This window comes from Hordeum vulgare, chromosome 1H (assembly GCF_904849725.1).
Source record: "Hordeum vulgare subsp. vulgare chromosome 1H, MorexV3_pseudomolecules_assembly, whole genome shotgun sequence".
NCBI lineage: Eukaryota > Viridiplantae > Streptophyta > Magnoliopsida > Poales > Poaceae > Hordeum > Hordeum vulgare.
In genome coordinates, this window is record NC_058518.1 from 446,373,843 (window position 1) to 446,399,815 (window position 25,973).

A 25,973-nucleotide genomic window follows, 5' to 3' on the forward strand; every position below is an offset into this window, starting at 1 on the left:
TCACCAGAAATACGACATTTATAGTGTGAAATATATTATTGAAAAAGGATTAACTATAATAGGAATAGTGATGTAAAATGAACGTGTGAGAGGTGGATCTTTAGCACTAGTTAAAGTTGGAGGAATCATACAGCCAAACAATATTTCTATTATTAATTGCATGCTAAAAAAACCAACTATGTCTTTATCCTATCATGGTTGGCATTAGTGACTATAGGAAAAGGAAAGAAAAATGTTCACAATCATATGTTTTTTTTCTACAAATGCTGATACTATTAGGATTGCAACATTCACGCAGAAAAAGAAATAAAAATTACCGACATTTCTGAACATATCCTTATCATATTATAATTTTACTCATAGTAATTATATACATTAGATATGCCAAAATATATCTGAATCCTATTGTGAATTTTGTATGGGAAAATCATTAAATGTGGCCTAAATATATCTGAATCCTATGCATTAAATTTAATTTTCACCACAAATATGACATTACTAATGTTATAATTATTAAAGGGGATATGAAGATTATGATTATATATACTCCTCATATGAGGGTGCTCTTCCGAATATTCCATCCAACAAGGAAAATATATTTTGAGTTACTATACAGTGCCCATCCTACATACATACATAATCTCACACCTTCATAGGCTCTGTTGTTGCAGTGATGGAGGACGTTGTAGTTTTGATTGTTGGCGCAGGGCCTGCTGGACTCGCAACTGCAGCGTGCCTTAACCAATTCTCCATCCCTTATGTCATCGTCGAGCGTGAGAATTGCAGCGCATCATTATGGCGCAACCGCACGTATGACCGTCTCAAGCTACATCTTGCGAGGGAATTTTGTGAGTTGCCACACATGCCATACTCAGTAGATACCCCAACATACATACCAAAAAAAACTTTCATCAAGTACTTGGATGACTACATTGAATGTTTCAATATCCGTCCAAGATATTTCACAGTTGTTGAGTCATCCACATATGACATCGGTGGGAAATGTTGGTCTATCATGGCTCGTGACATGGCGAAGTGTGCAACAGTTAATTACAGGGCGAAGTTTCTTGTTGTGGCAAGTGGTGAGAATAGTGTTGAGAATATTCCAGTGATCCCAGGACTGGAAAACTTTCCGGGTGAGGCAATCCACTCATCAGGTTACAAGTCAGGCATTAACTACTCCGGGAGGAATGTTTTAGTCATCGGATCCGGAAACTCTGGGATGGAGATCGCTTACGATCTTGCTTCTCATGGTGCCAATACTTCTATTGTTATAAGAAGTCCGGTATGTGTACTATATGTGACTATAACTGCAAATCTCTTTTATAGATCTTATTTTATCTTGCATATTGCAATAAATGTTATCCCTTTTATGGTTGTAGATTCATGTAATGACAAAGGAGTTAATCAGACTAGGGATGACACTGATCCATTATCTTCCACCGAAAATGGTAGATCATATTGTTCTGATGATGGCAAACTTCATATTCGGGGACCTCTCTAGGCATGGCATCACAAGACCAAACAAGGGCCCATTTGTCCTCAAGATGGGAAGTGGTCGATCCGCGGTGATTGATGTTGGCACTGTGGGGCTCATTAAAGAAGGCAAAATTAAAGTGAGCATATCCTCGGTAAAAATATATATAATATAAGCAAGTAAGTTTCATGTATGACAAGTTGAAACTTTTAACCCGATGTAGGTTCATGGAAGGATTACCAAGATCAAAGGCGAAACAATTGAATTCCAAGGTGGGAAAGAAGACTCATTTGATGACATTGTGTTTGCAACCGGATACAAAAGCACAGCAAATATGTGGCTCAAGGTAATAACATTACTGAGATTTTAATTTTCCCTACTGTAAATTCTCTAGATGTAAGACTTGTTATATGTTCTAAACTGTTTAAGGTTTGCAAGTGTAGAGTGGTGAGGACATGCTAAATAGCGAGGGCTTGCCAACGAAGGAATTTCCTAATCATTGGAAAGGTGAAAATGGGCTCTATTGTGCTGGGTTAGCGAGAAGGGGGTTGGCCGGTATAACCATAGATGCCAAAAACATCGCTAATGACATTAATTGTAACATAGACTCTATGTCCGGCTAAGTTAGCTTTTGTATTTATAATTTATTCTATTGGAGAATAGTGTTAGATATTGGTCTTCCTACAGCATCCAGATTAGATGATGATGCAAAATTTAGTCCATGTCAGGGTATTATGTGATAGAATGATATCCCTACTGGTGTACTATTACCATCTACAGCAGACTGTGTCTAAGTTTTAAACTTGAATGATTTCTGCCTTTTTTTTTGTTTACTTATCTATGTTAAATAGTCTAGTTCATGAACACCATATGGCTGTGGTGGTGAGATACTACCCCTTTGTACTACAAATCACCACTTGTTGTACCCATAAGTCGGAAGGAAAGCTACAAATACCATAATGACATGTTGTTTCAGAAAGAAAGAAAAAAACTGTATCTCACACCCCCAAAATGAGGAAGGCTGTATTGACATAATAACATTACAAATGGAGGCCGTGTGTACCATCCAAAATGTTTCAGACAAACAGAGTTAGAAGATTGCCCGAGAAAATTTGACACAGAACATTCCTTTTTACCAACCACTTGTACCACACAACTTTACAAAGACCTCTATGCTCTTATGACTATCAAATCTTGCCGGCCAACATGGTGGTCAAAAAGCAACGAGGGCAAGAATAAGTGGAGTAGTTCATTTTGTTGTCCATCACCAGAGACAACAAAATAAACTGCGATACGACCAGAAAGCTGAACCTGTTTCAGATAGGGATGTAAGCACGAATTCGCTACTGATAATCTCATCACCTTGTGCGGCCGGTTGCCTATGCTTGTGCTGCCACCGAGCGCTCAGTTTGTGCAGAGGCACGAAGCGCTGGTGCAGCAACCTAACTTGGCTCGTAGCCGAACGAACAAGAAGCCACACCAATCTGATCGAGGGTCACCGCTCTATCATCCCCGCCGCAGCGGAAGTGGCAGCGTTGAGAAAGACGACGCCAGGAATGGTTTGAGTTGTGCGCTCAGCTGTCGTCGCCACTCATACCATTTGGGCCGGACACGGCAACGGCAACGGCGCCAAGACAATGCACCGGCAGACCGGGCACGTCGCGTGCTGGTGCAGCCACGGGTCGATGCACTGCCGGTGGAACATGTGCAGGCACGCCGGCAGCCGCTTCACCGCGTCCCCCTTCCCCACCTCCTCGAGGCACACCGCGCACTCCGACGCGCCGCTGCCGCCCTCCGGCTGCTCGTACGTCAGGATGTCGTACGCCGTCGCCGCCCGCGCGCCGCCATGCACCGGCGGCTCCCGGGCCAGCACGGGCATGTGCAGGCTCTGTATATTTCCGTCCAGAAGCTGCGGCAGAGCGCTGCCGCCGCCGCCGCCTCGGCGCCGTGCCCTGGAGCCCGCGGCACGGAGGCGGAGGTGTCGCGGGACGGAGGCCAGGCACCGGCGCAGCGTGGACCACGGGAGGAGGATGCCGCACAAGGCCCTGTACACGCAGGCGACGACTGTGGCCCAGAAGAGGAGGACGACGGAGAGGAGGACGATGGAGCCCTTGCTGCGGTGGGGCTTCCGCGCCATGCTGACGGCCGCGTAGACCAGCATGGCCGTGCCGCCGACGCAGAAGGTGTTGGCCACGGCCAGCCCGTACGCGCGGCGGAAGCAATCCATGGCGATGGCCTCCCCTGTCTCCCTGTCTTGACCGTACGTAAACTGGCTTCTCCGGTAGCGGTAGCAGTAGCAGCAGCGATTCACCGGCGGCGGGCGCCCAATTTCTCAGGAATTTCGACGTCTTTGCGGGGGGTGCCTCGTAAGTCGTCGTGCAACACCTTCATTTGCGTGCAGACGAAGCGAGCCACGAGCCAATGAGCCAAGCCATACTAGTACGATTGAGTTCACACACAGCACTACTTTGATACGGCATCGCGTAGATGTATACGTGCTATATATGTGTGCGTATCTCCTTTTGCACTGCCTATCTTAGCATGGCCGGCAACGTTTCTACATTAAAATTGTGCAGACACCGGGATGGACTTTTCCTTGTCTGTTATTTTACGGTAAATTTGCGATGGATGGTGTACATGTTTGTTGGTGCTGGGAATGCTGGGAGTAGATAAACAAAGGTTGTGTTTGGATCTAGCCACTATAGCCATGGTCGAAAAGCAACGAGGGGCATGAATGAATGAGTGGGTAGCTCGTTTCGTTGTGCATCATCGGAGAGAAGATAAACCGTGAGACGCCCACAAAACGAACTTGTTTTACAGATAACTAGCAAATATGCCCGTGCGTTGTAACGGAAAAAATATTAGATTATGCAGGTGTGGTAGATATAAAAAAGTATGATTTCATAAACAAAAAATTTAATGCTCATCGCGACTTGATTTCTTAAGGCGTCACAACATAATAATTTGTGGCTGAGCAAACTGCATTTACGGACCCTGCCTGAGCTATACTGATGAATGATGTGCCTCGACTTAACTTAGCGTAGCGGTGCTTACCATAACCAGTATTCTGGTATGAGAATAAACATAATTGTGTACAAAACTAACCCATAAAAAGTTGTGTCAATTTGGTTGGGCTCAGCGTTGTACAAAACACGAAAACCTTTTTTTGCCTAACGCGAGGGACTAAAAAAATCATAAAACGACCTCCATAGATCTCGTAATAAAACCTGTATGTAAGCGACATTTAGTTTTGTTCATTATTTACGGATGTGTTTTAATTTTTGCGAACATTTTCTAAAAATAGATGGAGATGTTTTTCAAATTCCTGAATATGCTTTGAATACCGGATAATTTTTTAATTTTTGAACATTTCTTACTTCATGAAAAATTATTTGAAATTGTGATTCTTTTTATAACGTGTGAGCAATTTCTGAACTCATGAACTTTTTATGATTTTCCGAATATTTTTCTGAATTCACAAATGGTTTATCATTTTCCAACTTTTTTTCAAACTCGCAACTTTTTGATATGCAAAGTTCTAAATAAAATCATAAAATGACCTTTACAGATCTCCTAATAAAACCTTTAAGTAAGCGACAGTTCGTTTTGTTCATTATTTATGGATGTGTATTAATTTTTATGAAGATTTTCTAAAAGATGATGGACAAGCTATTCAAATTCATGAATATGTTATGATTACTGGATAATTTTATACAAAAATCATGATCATTTAGTATTTTATTACAATTTATTTGAAATCGTGATTTGTATTATAATATATGAGCAATTTTCAAACTCATGAATATTTTATGACTTTTTGAATATATTTTTCGAATAAACAAACAGTTTTTGCTTTTTCCTACATTTTTTATACTCGTAATTTTTTGATACTTTGTTCTTTTGAAATCTAGAATTAATTTAGAGAAGAAAAAGAAATGAATATTTTCAAACTCATTAATATTTTATGACTTTTTGAATATATTTTCGAATACACAAACAGTTTTTGCTTTTTCCTACATTTTTTATACTCATAAATTTTTGATACTTTGTTCTTTTGAAATCTGGAATTAATTTAGAAAAGGAAAAAAAAGAAAAAAAAATACAAAACAGGGACGCCCCGACCTAGGATCGAACCCTCGTCTCGAGTGTAGAGCTTTGAAGAGTTAGCCATCGCGCTACTCGTCGGTTCTTGTACTGCTAATGTATCGGACTATATAACAACATAGAACGGCACCGACTTCTTAAATCTGAAAGCCGAATCTTTTTTTCACTTACGAGTGGCATTGGTGGGTAATTTTAGCCAACTATGGGGGTAATTTAAATCACGGACGATCAGAAACCGTATTTGCTTTATTATTAGGGAGAGACTAGCAAAATGGCCCGTGCGTTGCAACGGGAGAAAAAAAACATAATCTTTAATGATGATGACCACATTATGTTCACATATCATCGCTTGATTTTGAAATTTTATGCACAAATGCAAGAAAATGTTCCTTCTTTTAAATTTATTCACAAGTTGAAGCAATCTTTACATTTTCAAAAAAAAATTATCATGGTTGTCAAAAATCTTGGTAACTCAAAGAATTATTCTTGATTTCAAGAATTTTTTTAGAAAACATACAATAATAATCCGGTCCATCCAACAGTTAAATTAGAACTAAACAAAAATGGAACGGAAAAATTTAAATAAAAAAGAAACTACCAAAACAGGCATTAGCTATTTTTAAAATTTTAGGAGATTTATTAAATGCATTAACATATTTTGAATGAGAAAGCATTTTGTTAAATACTTTTAATAGGTTTTAATACATGGAGTTTGATTTGAGATCATGGACTTTTCTTATTTTACAAACATTTTCTCAAACTTGCAAACATTTTATTGTATATGCGAGCATTTTTTACAAAAACTCCGAGCAGTTTTTTAAGTCACAAACATTTTATTTTTTTAAAATATGTTGATTTCAACTTTTAAGTTTATTAAAAGTTTAAAGGTTATTTGAAGTTCTAAATTATTTAAAATAGAAAAATTAAATGGAACTGAAGATAAATAAATAAACGGGACTAAAAAATCTGGCGTCTGTGCATGGGCCGGCTCATACGGTGTGCTGGATATTCTTCCAGGGTGCAGAGCATAATATAGGAGGTTTTTACATGGGCTGGCCCAATCCAAGATTTTTCGCTTTGTGAAACGTTTTCTATTACTTACCGGTGACATGGTGGGTAATTTATGCAAACTTTAGGAACAATATTTATGACGTACTACAGAAGCAATAGGTGTTTTATTAATAGGTAAAGATAAAGATGGGCGACCTGAAGACAACCGCGTCATATTTATTAATTGAAGGCACGAATGGTTCTTCGTTGTGGCTTACAAGTCCATCATAACAAATCGCTAAAAGATCCAGCCTTTACAGTAGGAAGAGATAATTGAGGAAAGTTGGGGTTACAACCAAGACGTGATAAGCTATTTGGCGTATAATCTAACCACCTCTTTTAATCTCAACTGTTCTGTGTTTAATTATGCTTGCACTCTTCAAATGCTTTGACATGAGGCGTCGTGGTGAAGCCATCTTGTGTGCGACTCTTTCTTGTACAAAGTGAAGGTCAATCACAGTATATTTAGTTCTTGCATGAAAGATTGAAAACTCTTACCTTCAGTTGGTCGATCGCGTGCGGGCGTCTGCCACCTCCGCGTTCGTTGGATTGACTCTTGATTACATGATCGAGAGAAACCCACTCCATGTCTCCGTTTTCTGTAGCTGAGCCTTTGTTTCGAAAAACAGAGCTTGCAATTGGCTGGTCTTTTGCAACAGCGGAGCCCCGTGTGGTTGTGAGGGCGATGGCGGCAAGGAATCGCCAGTGTCAGGCCAAATAGGAAGATGGGGACGCCATAGTTTGTGGGCTGCAGCGTGAGGGAGTAGCACGGGCCCACAGCACCGACGATGGCACGCAGGAGCAGCAGGGGGGTAGCAGTACGGGCTCGTGGCGGTGGTGCGCAGGAGCAGCAAGGGGAGAGGCGATACGGTGAAGGAAATTTTCCTTCAGCCCATTTCGGTTGAGTATATTTGCTCCTTCGATTATGGTTGGAGGATAAATTTTACTCCACTATTTGGTCTAAAGAATTGGCTAGGTGCTTCGTAAGAGAGGAAAATTAAATTTATCCTCCCTTACAGCCGAATAGGGGATCGGCTAGGTGGGCATCCTATTTAGGAGAGAGAGCACATATGTTGTATGTTGAGTATCTTGATTAGATTGAAAATATAGGATAGAGTAGAAAGATTCCACCTTGTCTTGTACATCAAGTAGATCATGTGCTTCAATATATATATATACCACGAGACTCAAGCAATACAACCAACTATTATACCAATCACTTTGTCCCTTCTAAAATGGTATCATCCTAACAAATTCAACCCTAGCTGCCACTGCCGCTTCCGCTCCACACCACCGTCGGGGCGGTCGGCCTCCATGACCGTTGTCGGGGGACGCGCCGCCCGTATCTAGGGTTCGCCCGCCGAACATGTTCATCAGTTTCCTTAGAGAGTCTTTTTCTCCGGTCCTTTGATCCAGGTTTTCTTTCTTTCATCAGTCGCTTGGATCGGCTTTTCTTGTTTTTCAATCGAAGATTGGTTTTCTTCGCCCGCCGTCCGTGTCGACCTCGCGTCTTTATTTTGACATCGGTGCGACCACCCGGCCTCTTCTCCTACCATGCAGCCTCATGCGACGTGGCGGTCCCTCACGGCCGTCGCTCGCGTGTCTACTCATCTGTCGCCCTGCGCTGACCATTATCCCACTGCTTCGACCGGGACCTCTCCATCACCACCCACCTCCGTCACATCTGCTTAGTCGCCATGTAGACTGCCTCAGGCCAGTTGTCAGCTGCCTCAGGCCGGCTGTCTGCTTTGGTCGCGTTGGGTTCGTCGGTTGTTGGTTGTCGGTTGTGTCGGCCTCGTCGGCTGCCTCTCAGGGCGGCTGCGTCGGGTCGTCTGCTGGCTCCAGCCGTGTCAGGTTCGTATGCATGTCGTCTCACACTGACCATCGTCATCTGCATCAACTCTGACTCTGCCGCCACCTCGTCTCCATCGAGCGACGTAGCCGACCCCGTGCGTGATCGGATTGATCGTCCGCACGCCCATGATCCGCCTCATCAACGTCGTGCGTTTGATTTGGCACGTCGGTTGCACGCGCCTCCGTAAGTCCCGTGAAGACTGTCCCGAGTATAACACGCCCCTCCACCGATTGAGCATCGGGCTGCCGAAGTGTCTCCATGTCGGGCCACAGCGTGAAGACTGTCTCGTGGTTGTCCGTGCGGCTGCCCCGATTAGCATGTTGTCGTTGTGCCCCCCCCCCCTTCAGATCGTAGTGCCACGACACGTAGACCCTGCCTCCGTGTGAGGCCGTCCCTGTGGCTGCACCTACCCACACCCCGCCGTTGTGCCGCCCCTTCGGCACGTAGCGATGCGGCACGCGGTCCATGCCACTGTCCTGAGGTCTTCCTGCTATTGCCCCGACCCGCATGCTGCTGCTGCGTCACCCCTTCGGGTCGTAGCGCTGCGGCCCGTGGTGCACTCAGTCGTTCCTACGCGTCGACTCTACATGTTATGCGTCGCGCAGCCTTCCTTGGCGCTGGAACACCGCCGTCCACACTGATCTTGGTCATGTTGTTTGTTTCTCCTCACCTACTTCCACCATCGTCGCCACCGTCTCCTCAGGATATCGCCGCTCTACTTTCTCGTTGCCGCTGCCGCTCGCTCACCCGAGTCGTGCCGCATGTGCACCCTCTTCATCTTCATCTAGCACCATCTCATCACCAGCGCCGTCGTCGTCTTCCCGGACCACTTCATCTACTCCGACTACCGGGGCGACATCCCCTCCCCCCATGTGTTTATTTGTGTTGCAACCGTTGTCGAGTCCTTCTCTGCTAGCCCCCTTGACATGGCATACACCTTGTGCAGGTCTCCGTGTACGCATGCCCGATGCTGACAACACCGACACGTGCCTTTGTCCCCGATGTGTTCCGAGGTCTGCCAAACTTGGAGCGGTGCATCATCAACATCGCCTTCATCTGTCTACGCATGTCAGGTGCTGGTAACAACCACGCGTGCTTTTGTTCACGAGGTGCCCCGGGGCTTGGCAAACCCAACGCGGCGCATCGTTAACAACATCTTCTTCCCGACGCACCAATTCTTCGACACCACTGTGCCCATGACTAACTCGTCGCCTCCTTGTGCCCGCGGCTCCACGGTGACTTCCTCGACACCGGCCACCCCAACTTGACATCGACCACGGTGTTCTTAGCACGGCTACACCACCCTATGCTCTCAGCTACTTCGACATCAGCACAAAGGGCTACCGCCTTGCTTGAGAAACCTCATCGGTTTCATTCCAGCCACGACTTCCGTGATGCATCGACCAATACGACACAGGGGTGGGGGTATCCGTTGGCTTACCTTCGAATTCTTCTCCAGTCTCATCGTTTGCATCATTATCATTGTGACTGCGGGGATATAGAGTATCATGATTAGATTGGAAACATGGTATAAACTAGGAAGTATTCCGGCTTGTCTTGTACTCCAAATAAATCATGTACTCCTATATATATACACGAGCTTCAGGCAATACAACCAACTATTCCACCAATCCCTCTATCCCTTCTAACATTGTATGAGCTATTCTGAATCGCACCTCCTACTTGCTCCTCCTCTCGGAAAGTACCCTCTACTCCCGAGCTCAAATGAGCTCGATGAACAGTACAATCAAAAAAAAACAAAAAACATTCACAAAACTATACAAAAAACATTGGCAAAAGTTCTAAGTGCATGCAAAAAAATTGACCTGGAGTAACATTTCTATAAGGCATGACAAAAAAACAAAATCAATACTCTGAAATGCTCACAAAAATATCCAGAAGTTTTCTAATGTGTTTTGAAAAAAAATCGAATTTACTGTTCACATGAGCTCGGGAGCGGAACCTCCGCGTCCCTCCTCGACTCCTCCCCTTCTTCCTCTTCAGGAATACCTCACTTGTTCCTCTCTGCTCTCATCTTCCTCTCTCGGTTCGATCCTTGCAGGGTCGGCCCTGAGCCATGGCGACAAGTGCGACCGCCTAGGGCCCAGCCTGATTAGGGGCCCATACATTGCATGTATACACTATATTATATTCCTAAAAAAATATACTGCTGATACGCACAGAAGCAGGCTTGGCTCAGGAAGTAAGTCAAGCAAGAAACAATCCCTAAATCCTTCTCCTTCACTCACTCCTAGAAAAACGCTTCCATTTGTCCCCCAAGTCTCCACCTTCTTCTTTCCAATTGATTGCCCCGGGTTAGGGTTACTAAGAGGCCAGGACTACAATTATCAAAGCTAATCAATGAATTTCCAGTTGGATTTCTTTGATTCCTTGCATCATACAAATAGCCCCAAGGGACCCCAAACAGATGGAGGGAAGTCGGCGACAGATCTTGGTTGTTCGGCCCATAGCAGGAACACAAGAGCAGCAGCCTGCAGCCTGGCCTTCCATCTTTAGAGCCGTGATCATGGTCCGAGGACAGGGGATGGCGAAGTGGAGTCCTGTTCAAGCGAAGAACCCAAGACATTGCACATTCATATGTAATTTTTGGATCTATTTTGTTTAACCTTGTCTATTACACTAATTTTTGTTATGATGAATTTCGTTGTCAGGTTAACTATTTGACCCTCGTAAGTTTTGCAATCAGATAATTTTGCTTGTTGTGGCATTGCGTGAATTATGATTATTGGATAAATGCATAATGGAATTTTGTACCGATTTACCCCAAAACCAAGATTTTAGAATTCAAGTGTCCTCTCTTTACTAAAGACTTTTTTTACCAAAGAATTTTTTAGTCTGAGCCTCTGAGGGCCCATTATATAAAGTTTGCACATGGGCCTCAAAGATTCCACTGCCGGCCCTGGATCCTTGCGTGTAGCCTGTAGGTCGTTACAGAGAGAAATATGGACGCGCATCAGAGACCCCCGGTCTGGATTGACGACCTCGTGCCATGAGCACACAAGGCATGACTTTAGCGAATACACAAACTCAGAGTGAGGCACGAGAACCCCTTGAACACGCTTAGGCCGTGTTTGGAATGGTTGTAATTAAATACATAGGTGTTTATTTTACACTTGTATCTTACCGGCCGTTTAACAAATTACATGCATAAATGAAACGACCAGTTGAGGTCTGTAATATTTCTACAGGTGTATTTAGACGAAACCGACAATCCAATCATGCCATTAAAAACACCGTGTTCCAAAACCCAGCAGCTAAACCAACTCTTCTCCAAGCCGAACAAAAGCCACATTAATCTGATCCAGGGTCACCGACTCACCCACCACTCCCACAGCAGCAAGTGACACAACATCGGAACCCACAAGGCCACAACTAAAGAGCCAAGACGACTCCAAGAATTTGGTCGAGAAACTGTGGCAGAGCGCTGCTGCCGCTTCGGCGCCGTGGTCGTGACCTGGACCGGCATGACAGGCAGAGAAGCCGGCCGGTGTTGGCTTTTGAACGTGTGTATGCAGCTGTACAGGCGTGCCTACGTGATTCTTGCTTCGGCCGGCTACTTGACGGAACTTGCGTAACTAGCGACACGAATAAAACTGATCGATGGATTTGATGGCTAAAGGCCCGTGTCGAGCTTTTGCTTTGTATTGCTTTTCGTTTTTCTGGTGTTACAATCAACACCCCTAGGGTGTCTTTTATACACGTCCACAAGGGACTATAGAAATAGACTAGGACTAGGAATCCTAATACTACTAGGACTCGGTTTGGCTTTCTTTCCTAATCCTAAAGAAACAACATGATTAACTTCTACATTCACCTCCTTAATCTTGTTGCTTGACTTCACTTCTTGCACTCCGACTTTCCTCCTCATCTCGATGAACTTCTGTCGACCGAGGGACTTGATGAAAATATCGGCAAGTTGGTCTTTCGTGTTCACATGTTGAACCTCGATCAACCCTTCTTCAATGCACTCCCGGATATGGTGGAACCGGGTATCTATGTGCTTGCTCCTTTCGTGATGAACCGGATTTTTGCACAACGAGATTGCAGCTTGGTTATCGATCTTCAGTGACACCTTCTGCACCTCCCGCTTTGCAAGAATAGCTAGGAGTCTTCTCAGCCACACTGCTTCACAAGTCGCCGTGCTTGCCGCTAAGTATTCTGCCTCGCATGAAGACAGTGCCACCACCTTTTGCTTCTGAGAATTCCACCTAATCGGATTCGGGCCAAGGTAGAAAACCATGCCCGTTGTGCTCTTTCGGTCATCAACATCACCTGCCATATCACTATCTGAATATCCACGAAGGATCAATCCTTCCTTTCCCTTTCTGTACGTGCAACCAAGATTAATGGTGCCTTTCACATAGCGCAAGATTTGATTGACCGCGCTCATGTGCTCGGTTGTCGGATTCTCCATGAAACGACTCACGATCCCGACTGAATAAGCCAAGTCAGGTCGGGTATGCACCAAATATCTTAGGCTGCCCACAACGCTTCGATACATTGTGGTGTCCACCGGCGGATTTGAGCTACGTTTGCTCAACTTGTGACGTTGGTCCATTGGAACTTGTGTCGCGTAGCAATCTGACATGCCACACTTATCCAATAACTTGACCGCGTAAGCCGATTGACATAGGGAAATCTCTCCGGAGCTTTGCTTCACTTCGATGCCCAAGTAATAGCTGAGTAATCCCAGATCACTCATGCTAAACTTGTTCTTCATTTCCGCCTTGAAACATTCAATTTCTTGTACGCTATCTCGGTGATAATCAGATCATCGACATAAACTCCAACTAGCAGGTTTGAGCCTTTGGAGTTCTTTGTATAGACTGCGTGCTCGAGGGGACATCTCTTGAACCCGAGCGAGACCAGATTTCGGTCTAACTTTGAGTTCCAAGCTCTTGGCGCTTGCTTCAACCCATAAAGTGCCTTCTTGAGCTTGTAAACTTTCCCTTCTTCGCCTTTCTTCTCGTAGCCGAGGGGTTGTTCCACGTACACTTCTTCTATGAGATCGCCGTTGAGGAAAGCGGATTTAACATCCATATGATGAACCTTCCAATCCTCTTGTGCTGCCAAAGCTAGGAGCACTCTCACCGTCTCGATTCGAGCAACCGGTGCAAACACCTCATCATAGTCAACTCCTTGACGTTGAACGTAGCCATTTGCAACGAGTCTTGCCTTGTACTTCACAATGGCACCCTGTGTGTCCTTCTTTAACTTGTAAACCCACTTCAAACCTATCGCCTTTTGGTTTAGAGGACGGTTACCAAAGTCCACGTGCCATTGCTCTCAATCGTCTTCATCTCCTCATCCATGGCGTGCGTCCAACTATGACTTTTGCTCGCCTCTACGAAGTTCGCCGGCTCCTCAACTCCGAACAGACATAGTCCGGAGTACTCGAGCGTAACTGGCTTTGTGTACTTGTAGATTTTCTTGAGGGTCTTGTAGCGACGAGGCCGTGAGGAGTCCGTTGTGGCTTGCGAAGGAGGCGACACAAATTGTGTCGGTGTTGATGCACTTGAGGAAGACGGTTGAGACCCTAGTGTGTCATCGACATCCGTGTCGTCGGCGTAGTCGTCGTGACCGTGACCATCATCTTGATTGTCATCATCACTATGCGCCTCGTTGTCGATGTTGTCGCCGAGATCTCCACCCCTGTCGTGCGCTTCGTTGTCGTTATCTCCTTGCGACCTATGCACGTCGTTGTCGGTGTCGGCACCATGATGATCACTACCATTGTGGTCACCTTGGTTGGGCGTCTTATCAACCACTTGGAGATCCTCCCCAACTACTACTATCACTACTACTATAGCTAACAGTTAGCAATGAAGTAAAAGTAGTAAGCACATGGCGTTGCATCTCATACATTAAATTAAGACAACTCCTATGGCTCCTGCCTGTTGTCATACTCATCGACATGCAAGTCGTGAAACCTATTACAATAACATGATCATCTCATACATCATACATGCAACATCACAACTTTGGTCATATCACATCACATGTCAAACCCTGCAAAAACAAGTTAGACGTCCTCTAATTGTTGTTGCAAGTTTTACGTGGCTGATTTGGGTTTCTAGCAAGAACGCCTTCTTACCTACGTGACAGCCACAACGATGATATGTCAAAGCTATTTACCCTTCATAAGGACCCTTTTCATCAAATCCAATCCGACTAGAGTAGGAGAGACAGACACCCGCTAGCCACCTTTATGCACGGTGTGCATGTCTGTCGGTGGAACCAGTCTCACGTAAGCGTACGTGTAAAGTCGGTCCGGGCCGCTTCATCCCACAATACCGCTGGAAAAGAATAAGACTAGTAGCGGCAAGAAAATTGACAAATCATCGCCCACAACTTTTGTGTTCTACTCGTGCATAGAATCTACGCATAGAAAACCTGGCTCGGATGCCACTATAGGGTAACGTAGCATAAATTCAAAATTATCCTACGCATATTCAGATCTTCCTATGGAGAGACCAGCAACGAGAGAGGGATAAGAGCATCTTCATACCTTTGAAGATCTCTATGCGGAAGCGTTGCTAGAACGCGGTTGATGGAGTCGTACTCGCAGCGATTCCGATCTAGTGCCGAACCACGGCACCTCCGCAATCAACACACGTGCAGCCCGGTGACGTCTCCCGCACCTTGATCCAGCAAGGAGGAGCGAGAGGTTGGGGAAGAACTCCAGCAGCACGACGGCGTGGTGTCGATGGAGAGACGAGGTCTCCCGACAGGGCTTCGCCAAGCACCGACACAGAGGAGGAGGAAGAAGGGCAGGGCTGCGCCGAGAGAGAGGGAAAACCGTGTCCCTCAATGGCCAAAACCCCTCTCTATTTATAGGAGGAGGGGGAAGGGCTGCGCCACCCCTAGGGTTCCCTCCCTAGGGGCCGGCGGCCACCAGATGGGAGAGGGGGCGGCGGCTAGGGTGGGAGGGGTGTGGCGCACCACCTGGTGGGCCTAAGGCCCACCTGCGCCTAGGGTTGCCCCCTCTCCCCACCACTTGCGCATTGGGCTGGGTGTGGGAGGCGCACCAGCCCACCTAGGGGCTGGTTCCCTCCCACACTTAGCCCATCTAGCCTCTCGGGGTCGTTGCCCCCCTTCGGTGGACCCCCAGGGCCACCTCCGGTGGTCCCGGTGGTCCCGGTACGTTACCGGTGACGCCCGAAACACTTCCGGTGTCCGAAACCATCCGTCCTATATATCAATCTTTACCTCCGGACCATTCCGGAGCTCCTTGTGACGTCCGGGATCTCATCCGGGACTCCGAACAACTTTCGGTAACCTCGTATAACAATTCCCTATAACCCTAGCGTCATCGAACCTTAAGTGTGTAGACCCTACGGGTTCGGGAGACAGGCACACATGACCGAGACACCTCTGTGGCCAATAACCATCAGCGGGGTCTGGATACCCATGGTGGCTCCCACTTGCTCCACGATGATCTCATCGGATGAACCACGATGTCAAGGATTCAATCAATCCCGTATACGATTCCCTTTGTCTGTCGGTATAGAACTTGCCCGAGATTCGATCGTCGGTATACCTATACCTTGTTCAATCTCGTTACCGGTAAGTCTCTTTACTCATTCCGTAGCACGTCATCGTGTGACTAACTCCTTAGTCACATTGAGCTCATGACGATGTTCTACCGAGTGGGCCCAGAGATACCTCTCCGTCACACGGAGTGACAAATCCCGATCTCGATTCGTACCAACCCAACAGACACTTTCGGAGGTACCCGTAGTGCGCCTTTATAGTCACCCAGTTACGTTGTGACGTTTGATACACCCAAAGCACTCCTACGGTATCCGGGAGTTGCAAAATCTCACGGTCGAAGGAAAAGATACTTGACATTAGAAAAGCATTAGCATACGAACAATACGATCTAGTGCTAGGCTTAGGATTGGGTCTTGTCCATCACATCATTCTCCCAATGATGTGATCCCGTTATCAATGACATCTAATGCCCATGATCAGGACACCATGATCATCTATTGACTAACGAGCTAGCCAACTAGAGGCTTGCTAGGGACACATTGTGATCTATTTATTCACACATGTATTACTGTTTCGTGTTAATACAATTATAGCATGAACAATAGACGATTATCATGAACAAGGAAATATGATAATAACCATATTATTATTGCCTCTAGGGCATATTTCCAACAGTCTCCCACTTGCACTAGAGTCAATAATCTAGTTACATTGTGATGTATCGAACACCCATAGCTTTATGGTGTTGATCATGTTTTGCTCGTGGAAGAGTTTTAGTCAATGGGTCTGCAATATTCAGATCCGTGTGTACTTTACAAATATCTATCACTCCACTCTGGACATGGTCCTGGATGGAGTTGTAGCGGCGTTTGATGTGCTTCGTCTTCCGATGAAACCTGGGCTCCTTCGCTATGGCAATGGCTCCAGTGTTATCACAGAAGAGTGTCATAGGACCCGACGCGCTTGGAACCACTCCAAGGTCGGTGATGAGCTCCTTCATCCAAATTCCTTCATGAGCCGCTTCTGAAGCAGCTATGTACTCCGCTTCACATGTAGATGCTGCCACGACTTCTTGCTTGCTGCTGCACCAGCTCACTGCCCAACCATTTAACACATATACGTATCCGGTCTGTGACTTAGAGTCATCCGGATCTGTGTCGAAGCTAGCGTCAACGTAACCCTTTACGACGAGCTCTTCGTCACCTCCATAAACGAGAAACATTTCCTTAGTCCTTTTCAGGTACTTAAGGATATTCTTGACCGCTGTCCAATGTTCCATACCTGGATCACTTTGGTACCTCCCTACCAAACTTATGGCAAGGTTTATATTAGGTCTGGTACACAGCATGGCATACATTAGAGAGCCCACGGCTGAAGCGTACGGGACAGAACTCATCTTCTCTCTATCTGCTGCCGTGGTCGGCGACTAAGTCTTACTCAATCTCATACCTTGCAAAACTGGCAAGTACCCTTTCTTTGAGTTTTCCATATTGAACTTCTTCAATATCTTGTCAAGGTATGTACTTTGCGAAAGACCTATGAGGCGTCTCGATCTATCTCTATAGATCTTGATGCCTAATATGTATGCAGCTTCTCCAAGGTCCTTCATTGAAAAACTCTTGTTCAAATAGGCCTTTATGCTCTCCAACATCTCTATATTATTCCCCATCAATAATATGTCATCCACATACAGTATGAGGAAAGCTACAGAGCTCCCACTCACTTTCTTGTACAGACAGGCTTCTCCGTAAACCTATATGAACCCAAACGCTTTAATCACCTCATTAAAGCGAATGTTCCAACTCCGAGATGCTTACACCAGCCCATAGATGGAGCGCTGGAGCTTGCATACTTTGTTAGCACGCTTAGGGTCGACAAAACCTTCTGGTTGCATCATATACAACTCTTCCTTAAGGTTCCCGTTAAGGAACGTTGTTTTGACGTCCATTTGCCAAATTTCATAATCATAAAAGGCGGCAATTGCTAACATGATTCGGACTGATTTCAGCTTCGCTACAGGAGAGAAAGTCTCTTCGTAGTCAACTCCTTGAATTTGTCGAAAACCCTTTGCGACAAGTCGAGCTTTGTAAACGGTTACATTACCGTTTGCATCAGTCTTCTTCTTGAAGATCCATTTATTTTCTATGGCTCGCCGATCATCGGGCAAGTCCACCAAAGTCCATACTTTGTTCTCATACATGGATCCTATCTCGGATTTCATAGCCTCAAGCCATTTGTTGGAATCCGGGCCCGCCATCGCTTCTTCATAGTTCGAAGGTTCACCGTTGTCTAACAACATGATTTCCATCACAGGGTTGTCGTACCACTCTGGTGCGGAGCATGCCCTTGTGGACCTTCGCGGTTCAGTAGTAACTTGATCCGAAGCTTCATGATCATCATCATTAACTTCCTCTTCAGTCGGTGTAGGCGCCACAGGAACAACTTCCCACGCTGCGCTACTATCCTGTTCGAGAGGGGGTGTAATTACCTCATCAAGTTCTACCTTCCTCCCACTTACTTCTTTCGAGAGAAACTCTTTCTCTAGAAAGGATCCATTCTTGGCAACAAAGGTTTTACCTTCGGATCTAAGATAGAAGGTATACCCAATGGTTTCCTTAGGGTATCCTATGAATACACATTTCTCCGCTTTGGGTTCGAGCTTTTCTGGTTGAAGTTTCTTCACATAAGCATCGCAGCCCCAAACATTAAGAAACGACAACTTAGGTTTCTTGCCAAACCATAGTTCATACGGTGTCGTCTCAACGGATTTAGACGGTGCCCTATTTAAAGTGAATGCTGCAGTTTCTAATGCGTATCCCCAAAATGATAGCGGTAAGTCGGTAAGAGACATCATAGATCGTACCATATCTAATAAAGTGCGATTACGACGTTCAGACACTCCGTTGCGTTGCGGTGTGCCAGGCGGCGTGAGTTGTGAAACGATTCCACACTTCCTTAGGTGTGTGCCAAACTCGTGACTCAAATATTCTCCTTCACGATCAGATCGTAGACATTTAATTTTTCTGTCACGTTGATTCTCAACCTCACTCTGAAATTCTTTGAACTTTTCAAACGTCTCAGATTTGTGCTTCATCAAGTAGATATACCCATACCTACTCAAATCATCGGTGAGAGTGAGAACATAACGATAACCACCGCGAGCTTCAACGTTCATTGGACCACACACATCAGTATGTATTATTTCCAATTAGTCGGTTGCTCTATCCATTATTCCTGAGAATGGAGTCTTAGTCATCTTGCCCATGAGGCACGGTTCGCATGTGTCAAATGATTCAAAGTCAAGAGACTCTAATAGTCCATCAACATGGAGCTTCTTCATGCGCTTAACGCCGATATGACCAAGGCGGCAGTGCCACAAGTATGTGGGACTGTCATTATCAACTTTACATCTTTTGGTACTCACACTATGAATATGTGTAACATCACGATCGAGATTCATCAAGAATAAACCATTCACCAGCGCAGCATGACCATAAAACATATCACTCATATAAATAGAACAACCATTATTCTCTGACTTAAATGAGTAGCCGTCTCGCATTAAGCAAGACCCTGATACAATGTTCATGCTTAAAGCTGGTACTAAATAAAAATTATTAAGGTTTAAAACTAATCCCGATGGTAGACGTAGAGGTAGCGTGCCGACGGCGATCACATCGACCTTTGAACCATTCCCGACGCGCATCGTCACCTCGTCCTTGGCCAGTCTCTGCTTATTCCGCAGTTCCTGCTTTGAGTTGCAAATGTGAGCAACAGCACCGGTATCAAATACCCAGGAGCTACTACGAGCGCTGGTAAGGTACACATCAAAAACATGTATATCACATATACCTTTAACGTTGCCGGCCTTCTTGTCCGCTAAGTATTTGGGGCAGTTCCGCTTTCAGTGACCTTTTCCCTTGCAATAGAAGCACTCAGTCTCAGGCTTGGGTCCATTCTTTTTCTTCTTCCCAGCATCTGGCTTACCGGGCGCGGCAACAGCTTTGCCGTCTTTCTTGAAGTTCTTCTTACCCTTGCCTTTCTTGAAACCAGTGGTCTTGTTGACCATCAACACTTGATGCTCTTTCTTAATTTCTACTTCTGCAGACTTGAGCATCGAGTACAACTCGGGAATGGTCTTCTCCATCCCTTGCATGTTGTAGTTAAGCACAAACCCTTTGTAGCTTGGTGGGAGAGACTGGAGGATTCTGTCAATTATAGCATCATCCGGAAGTTCGACTCCAAGTAAAGTCAGACGACCGTGTAACCCAGACATTTTGAGTATGTGCTCACTGACAGAACTGATCTCCTCCATCTTACAGCTAAAGAACTTGTCGGAGACTTCATATCTCTCGACACGGGCATGAGCTTGAAAAACTAGCTTCAGCTCCTGGAACATCTCATATGCCCCGTGTTGCTCAAAACGCCTTTGGAGCCCCGTTTCTAAACTGTATAACATGCCACACCTAACCAGAGAGTAGTCATCACTCCGCGTTTGCCAGACGTTCAGAATGTCCTGGGCTGCTGCGGGAGCGGGAGGGTCACCTAGCGGCGCATCAAGGACATAAGCCTTTTTAGCTGCTTCAAGGATGAGCTTCAAGTTGCGAACCCAGTCCGCATAGTTGCTACCATCATCTTTCAGCTTGTTTTTCTCTAGGAATGCGTTGAAATTGAGGTTGACGTTGGACATCTACAAAATTTGTAAAGACAACTTTTAGACTAAGTTCATGACAATTAAGTTCATTTAATCAAATTAAGTATGAACTCCCACTTAAATCGACATCCCTCTAGTCATCTAAGTGATACATGATCCATGTTGACTAACCCGTGTCCGATCATCACGTGAGACGGACTAGTCACCATGGTGAGCAACTCCATGCTGATCGTATTCAACCATACGACTCATGTTCGACCTTTCGGTCTCTTGTATTCGAGGTCATGTATGTACATGCTAAGCTCGTCGAGTCAACCTAGGTGTTTCGCGTGTGTAAATCTGGCTTACACCCGTTGTATGCGAACGTTAGAATCTATCACACCCGATCATCACGTGGTGCTTCGAGACAACGAACCTTCGCAACGGTGCACACTTAGGGGAATATGTTCTCGAAATTTTAAGAGGGATCATCTTATTATGCTACCATCGTTCTAAGCAATAAGATGTAAAACATGATGAACATCACAATGCAATCATATAGTGACATGATATGGCCATTATCATCTTTGCTCTTTCGATCTCCATCTTCAGGCATCGCATGATCATCATCGTCACCGGCGTGACACCATGATCTCCATCATCGTGTCTCCGTGAAGTCGTCACGCCAACTACTACTATCACTCCTACTATAGCTAACCGTTAGCAATGAAGTAAAAGTAGTAAGCACATGGCGTTGCATCTCATACAATAAATTAAGACAACTCCTATGGCTCCTGCCGGTTGTCATACTCATCGACATGCAAGTCGTGAAACCTATTACAATAACATGATCATCTCATACATCATACATGCAACATCACAACTTTGGCCATATCACATCACATGTCAAACCCTGCAAAAACAAGTTAGACGTCCTCTAATTGTTGTTGCAAGTTTTACCTGGCTGATTTGGGTTTCTAGCAAGAACGCCTTCTTACCTACGTGACAGCCACAACGATGATATGCCAAAGCTATTTACCCTAAGGACCCTTTTCATCAAATCCAATCCGACTAGAGTAGGAGAGACAGACACCCGCTACCCACCTTTATGCACGGTGTGCATGTATGTCGGTGGAACCAGTCTCACGTAAGCGTACGTGTAAAGTCGGTCCGGGCCGCTTCATCCCACAATACCGCCGGAAAAGAATAAGACTAGTAGCGGCAAGCAAATTGACAAATCATCGCCCACAACTTTTGTGTTCTACTCGTGCATAGAATCTACGCATAGAAAACCTGGCTCGGATGCCACTGTAGGGTAACGTAGCATAAATTCAAAATTATCCTACGCCTATTCAGATCTTCCTATGGAGAGACCAACAACGAGAGAGGGATAAGGGCATCTTCATACCTTTGAAGATCGCTATGCGGAAGCGTTGCTAGAACGCGGTTGATGGAGTCGTACTCACAGCGATTCCGATCTAGTGCCGAACCACGGCACCTCCACGTTCAACACACGTGCAGCCCGGTGACGTCTCCCGCACCTTGATCCAGCAAGGAGGAGGGAGAGGTTGGGGAAGAACTCCAGCAGCACGACGGCGTGGTGTCGATGGAGAGACGAGGTCTCCGACAGGGCTTCGCCAAGCACCGGCAGAGAGGAGGAGGAAGAAGGGCACGGCTGCGCCGAGAGAGAGGGAAAACCGTGTCCCTCAACGGCCAAAACCCCTCTCTATTTATAGGAGGAGGGGGAAGGGCTGCGCCACCCCTAGGGTTCCCTCCCTAGGGGTCGGCGGCCACCAGATGGGAAAGGGGGGCGGCGGCTAGGGTGGGAGGGGGTGTGGCGCACCACCTGGTGGGCCTAAGGCCCACCTGCGCCTAGAGTTGCCCCCTCTCCCCACCACTTGCGCATTGGGCTGGGTGTGGGAGGCGCACCAGCCCACCTAGGGGCTGGCTACCTCCCACACTTAGCCCATCTAGCCTCTCGGGGTCGTTGCCCCCCTTCGGTGGACCCCCAGGGCCACCTCCGGTGGTCCCGGTGGACCCGGTACGTTACCGGTGACGCCCGAAACACTTCCGGTGTCCGAAACCATCCGTCCTATATATCAATCTTTACCCCCGGACCATTCCGGAGCTCCTCGTGACGTCCGGGTTCTCATCCGGGACTCCGAACAACTTTCGGTAACCTCGTATAACAATTCCCTATAACCCTAGCGTCATCGAACCTTAAGTGTGTAGACCCTACGGGTTCGGGAGACACGCACACATGACCGAGACACCTCTGTGGCCAATAACCATCAGCGGGGTCTGGATACCCATGGTGGCTCCCACTTGCTCCACGATGATCTCATCGGATGAACCACGATGTCAAGGATTCAATCAATCCCGTATACGATTCCCTTTGTCTGTCGGTATAGAACTTGCCCGAGATTCAATCGTCGGTATACCTATACCTTGTTCAATCTCGTTACCGGTAAGTCTCTTTACTCGTTTCGTAGCACGTCATCGTGTGACTAACTTCTTAGTCACATTGAGCTCATGATGATGTTCTACCGAGTGGGCCCAGAGATATCTCTCCGTCACACGGAGTGACAAATCCCGATTTCGATTCGTACCAACCCAACAGACACTTTCGGAGGTACCCGTAGTGCACCTTTATAGTCACCCAGTTACGTTGTGACGTTTGATACACCCAAAGCACTCCTACGGTATCCGGGAGTTGCACAATCTCACGATCGAAGGAAAAGATACTTGACATTAGAAAAGCATTAGCATACGGAAAATACGATCTAGTGCTAGGCTTAGGATTGTGTCTTGTCCATCACATCATTCTCCCAATGATGTGATCTCGTTATCAATGACATCTAATGCCCATGATCAGGAAACCATGATCATCTATTGACTAATGAGCTAGCCAACTAGAGGCTTGCTAGGGACACATTGTGATCTATTTATTCACACATGTATTACTGTTTCTTGTTAATACAATTATAGCATGAACAATAGACGATTATCATGAACAAGGAAATATGATAATAACCATATTATTATTGCCTCTAGGGCATATTTCCAACAGTTGTTGCGAAGCCGTGGGATGTAGTACACTCCGGTGAGTATGGGATGTTCGCCTGTGAGACCCTCGAAGAGGACAGATCCTTGCCCGCAAATCTCCACAGCTGAACCATCACCGAACTTGACCGAGCCTTCAACATCGTATTCCAGCTCGAGGAATTTCTCCTTGCATCCCGTCATGTGGTTACTGGCACCCGTGTCGAGATACCACGACCCATTGTGATCCCCGGATAACTTAGGTGTCACATTCTGTAACGACCAAGATGCGGTCCTTTCCGATCTGGGGGTCGAGGCCCCCGAATAGGAAAGAAGAGCATCTAAGTGTTTTGCAAGCAAGTAAACATGACACATAATGATAAATAAAGTAGACAATCTGGGGTTCAATTGCCTTCTTATTAAAATACAGAGTACAACGCAGATACAAACAAGGTAGTTCCGGTACGGACTACAAAACAAGGAAAATGCTATGCTACCCGCTGCAGGCCCACGATCACGACCACGGCTCATTCCTCTGGATAGTTCACGTAAAGGCGATCTGTCTCCTCGTCGTACTGCCACGCCAGCTGGGTGCCGTCGGGATCATCTGCCTCTGGGGTACCTGTACCTGCTGGGAGTTTCGGAGGAATCCGTGAGTCACGGGGACTCAGCAATCTAAGACCTTGGTGCCAGAACTAGTCATGTTATTGGGTAAGGAAGGGGCGAAGTGTTTCAGGTTGCTACCTCCTAAGATTGAACAAGTGGCTAGCTTACGCAAAGGAGAAGTGACAGTGCTCTATACTAACGATCGTGATTACTTGATCAGAAAGTGATCCTGAACACATACCTACGGCATTCATAACCCCACCGTGTTCCCGATCGAAGAGAGATCTTCGAAGGGACAGTCACGGTTACGCACACAGTTGGCATATTTTATTAGTTTATGTTTAAGTCTTCTAATACCGGATGTCAACAAAATATTCCAAGTTGCCACATAACCGCGGGCACGGCTTTCCGAAAGATTAAACCCTGCAGGGGTGCTCCAACTAGTCCATCACAAACGAACACAGGCCGCAAAGGCATCCTGTATCACGAAACTCGTGATCTCGTCGGATTCCTTAGAGGAAAACCTCAACTCTGGGGTAAACCAAAATCTCACCGGGATTCCTATACGCAAGATACACCGCTAAGGCAAGACAAGACTAGCAGGACCTCCCGACGTGTCGACGACCCTGATAAGAGCCGCGTATCTCAGTCTCAGGACACGCCGGATGAGTCACACTACAGGTATACCAAACCTCAGGTTGCCCTGTGGTGGCCCCATAGTCTGCCCAGTTTGGACCAACACTCATGAGGAGCACTGGCCCGGGTTGTTGATTAAGAAACCTCGGGGTAGGTATTCCCTATGCAGCTTTTTATTAAGTGATTAGCAAATAGTACCAATGTTGGGTCCTGCCGGACAAGCCTTAACACTACGCGATTTATCAAGGGGGTCCCCATAACAACCCCGAACGTGTTAGGAGCGATCATTATGGAATCAAACACCGGTAACCGGTAACTAAGGCGGCAATAACGGAACAAGACACCCGGCAAAAGGCTAGGCCTCCCGTCATTTACCAAATATATAGATACATTAATTAAATACCAGAAATTAATATAATGATATCAAGCTCATGGCAACTCATGAGTGAAAAACACCTGCAACTAACAATGCTAACATTAGTAGCTGAGCAAGCCTACCTAGCCATGCAAATTTGCTAGGAAAGAGTAAGGTGTTTGGGCTCATGGCATATGAAGAGGCAATATATTTTCAGTGGTAGGCAGCGATCAATATGACATGGAATCGAAACTAACATAACAAGTCTAGATATGGGATCAAGGTCATGTCATCTTGCCTGTGATATCCTCAGCTTGGAATGGTTCTGGATCGTCCTGCAAGTACTCTCCTGACTCCACGTAATCGGTCTCCGCTCCCGGTTCTACCCAACACAAGAATAACAGCCAATGAACAGCAGCACCACAAAATGCAACAATCACATGATGCATGAGATGAAAGTTGAGCATGCACCACTATTCCTAACACTAGCACAAGCAAGATAAACTACAACGAGTTCCTGGACAGAACTTTGCACTAAACTATTTGGACATGCATGGTAATGAAATGAAAAGATGCATCTCGTAAAAACGGTGCAAAACCATGTAAAGAACTTTGCAAACGGAGCTACGGATCAACGGGAAACAACGAAACACGATATGAAGCCCTACGTGAAAGATTCATCACCACACACACAATTGGC

At 46.0% G+C, this 25,973-nt stretch overlaps 2 protein-coding genes across 2 annotated transcripts; one reads left to right on the forward strand and one right to left on the reverse strand.

Moving 5' to 3' along the window:
* The first annotated feature begins 591 nt into the window (after positions 1–591).
* LOC123413510 (probable indole-3-pyruvate monooxygenase YUCCA11) lies at positions 592–2,256 on the forward strand. Its single transcript, XM_045106447.1, has 4 exons — positions 592–1,285; positions 1,383–1,616; positions 1,701–1,823; positions 1,921–2,256. Exons 1-4 carry the CDS (start codon positions 674–676, stop codon positions 2,098–2,100), a joined length of 1,149 nt encoding a protein of 382 aa, XP_044962382.1. The 5' UTR covers positions 592–673; the 3' UTR covers positions 2,101–2,256.
* A 765-nt stretch (positions 2,257–3,021) lies between these two features.
* On the reverse strand, positions 3,022–8,995 carry LOC123400275. The gene is made up of 2 exons (XM_045094649.1): positions 8,608–8,995; positions 3,022–3,808 (listed from the first exon to the last, which is right to left on the reverse strand). Exons 1-2 carry the CDS (start codon positions 8,993–8,995, stop codon positions 3,069–3,071), a joined length of 1,128 nt encoding a protein of 375 aa, XP_044950584.1. The 3' UTR covers positions 3,022–3,068.
* Positions 8,996–25,973: the final 16,978 nt, after the last annotated feature.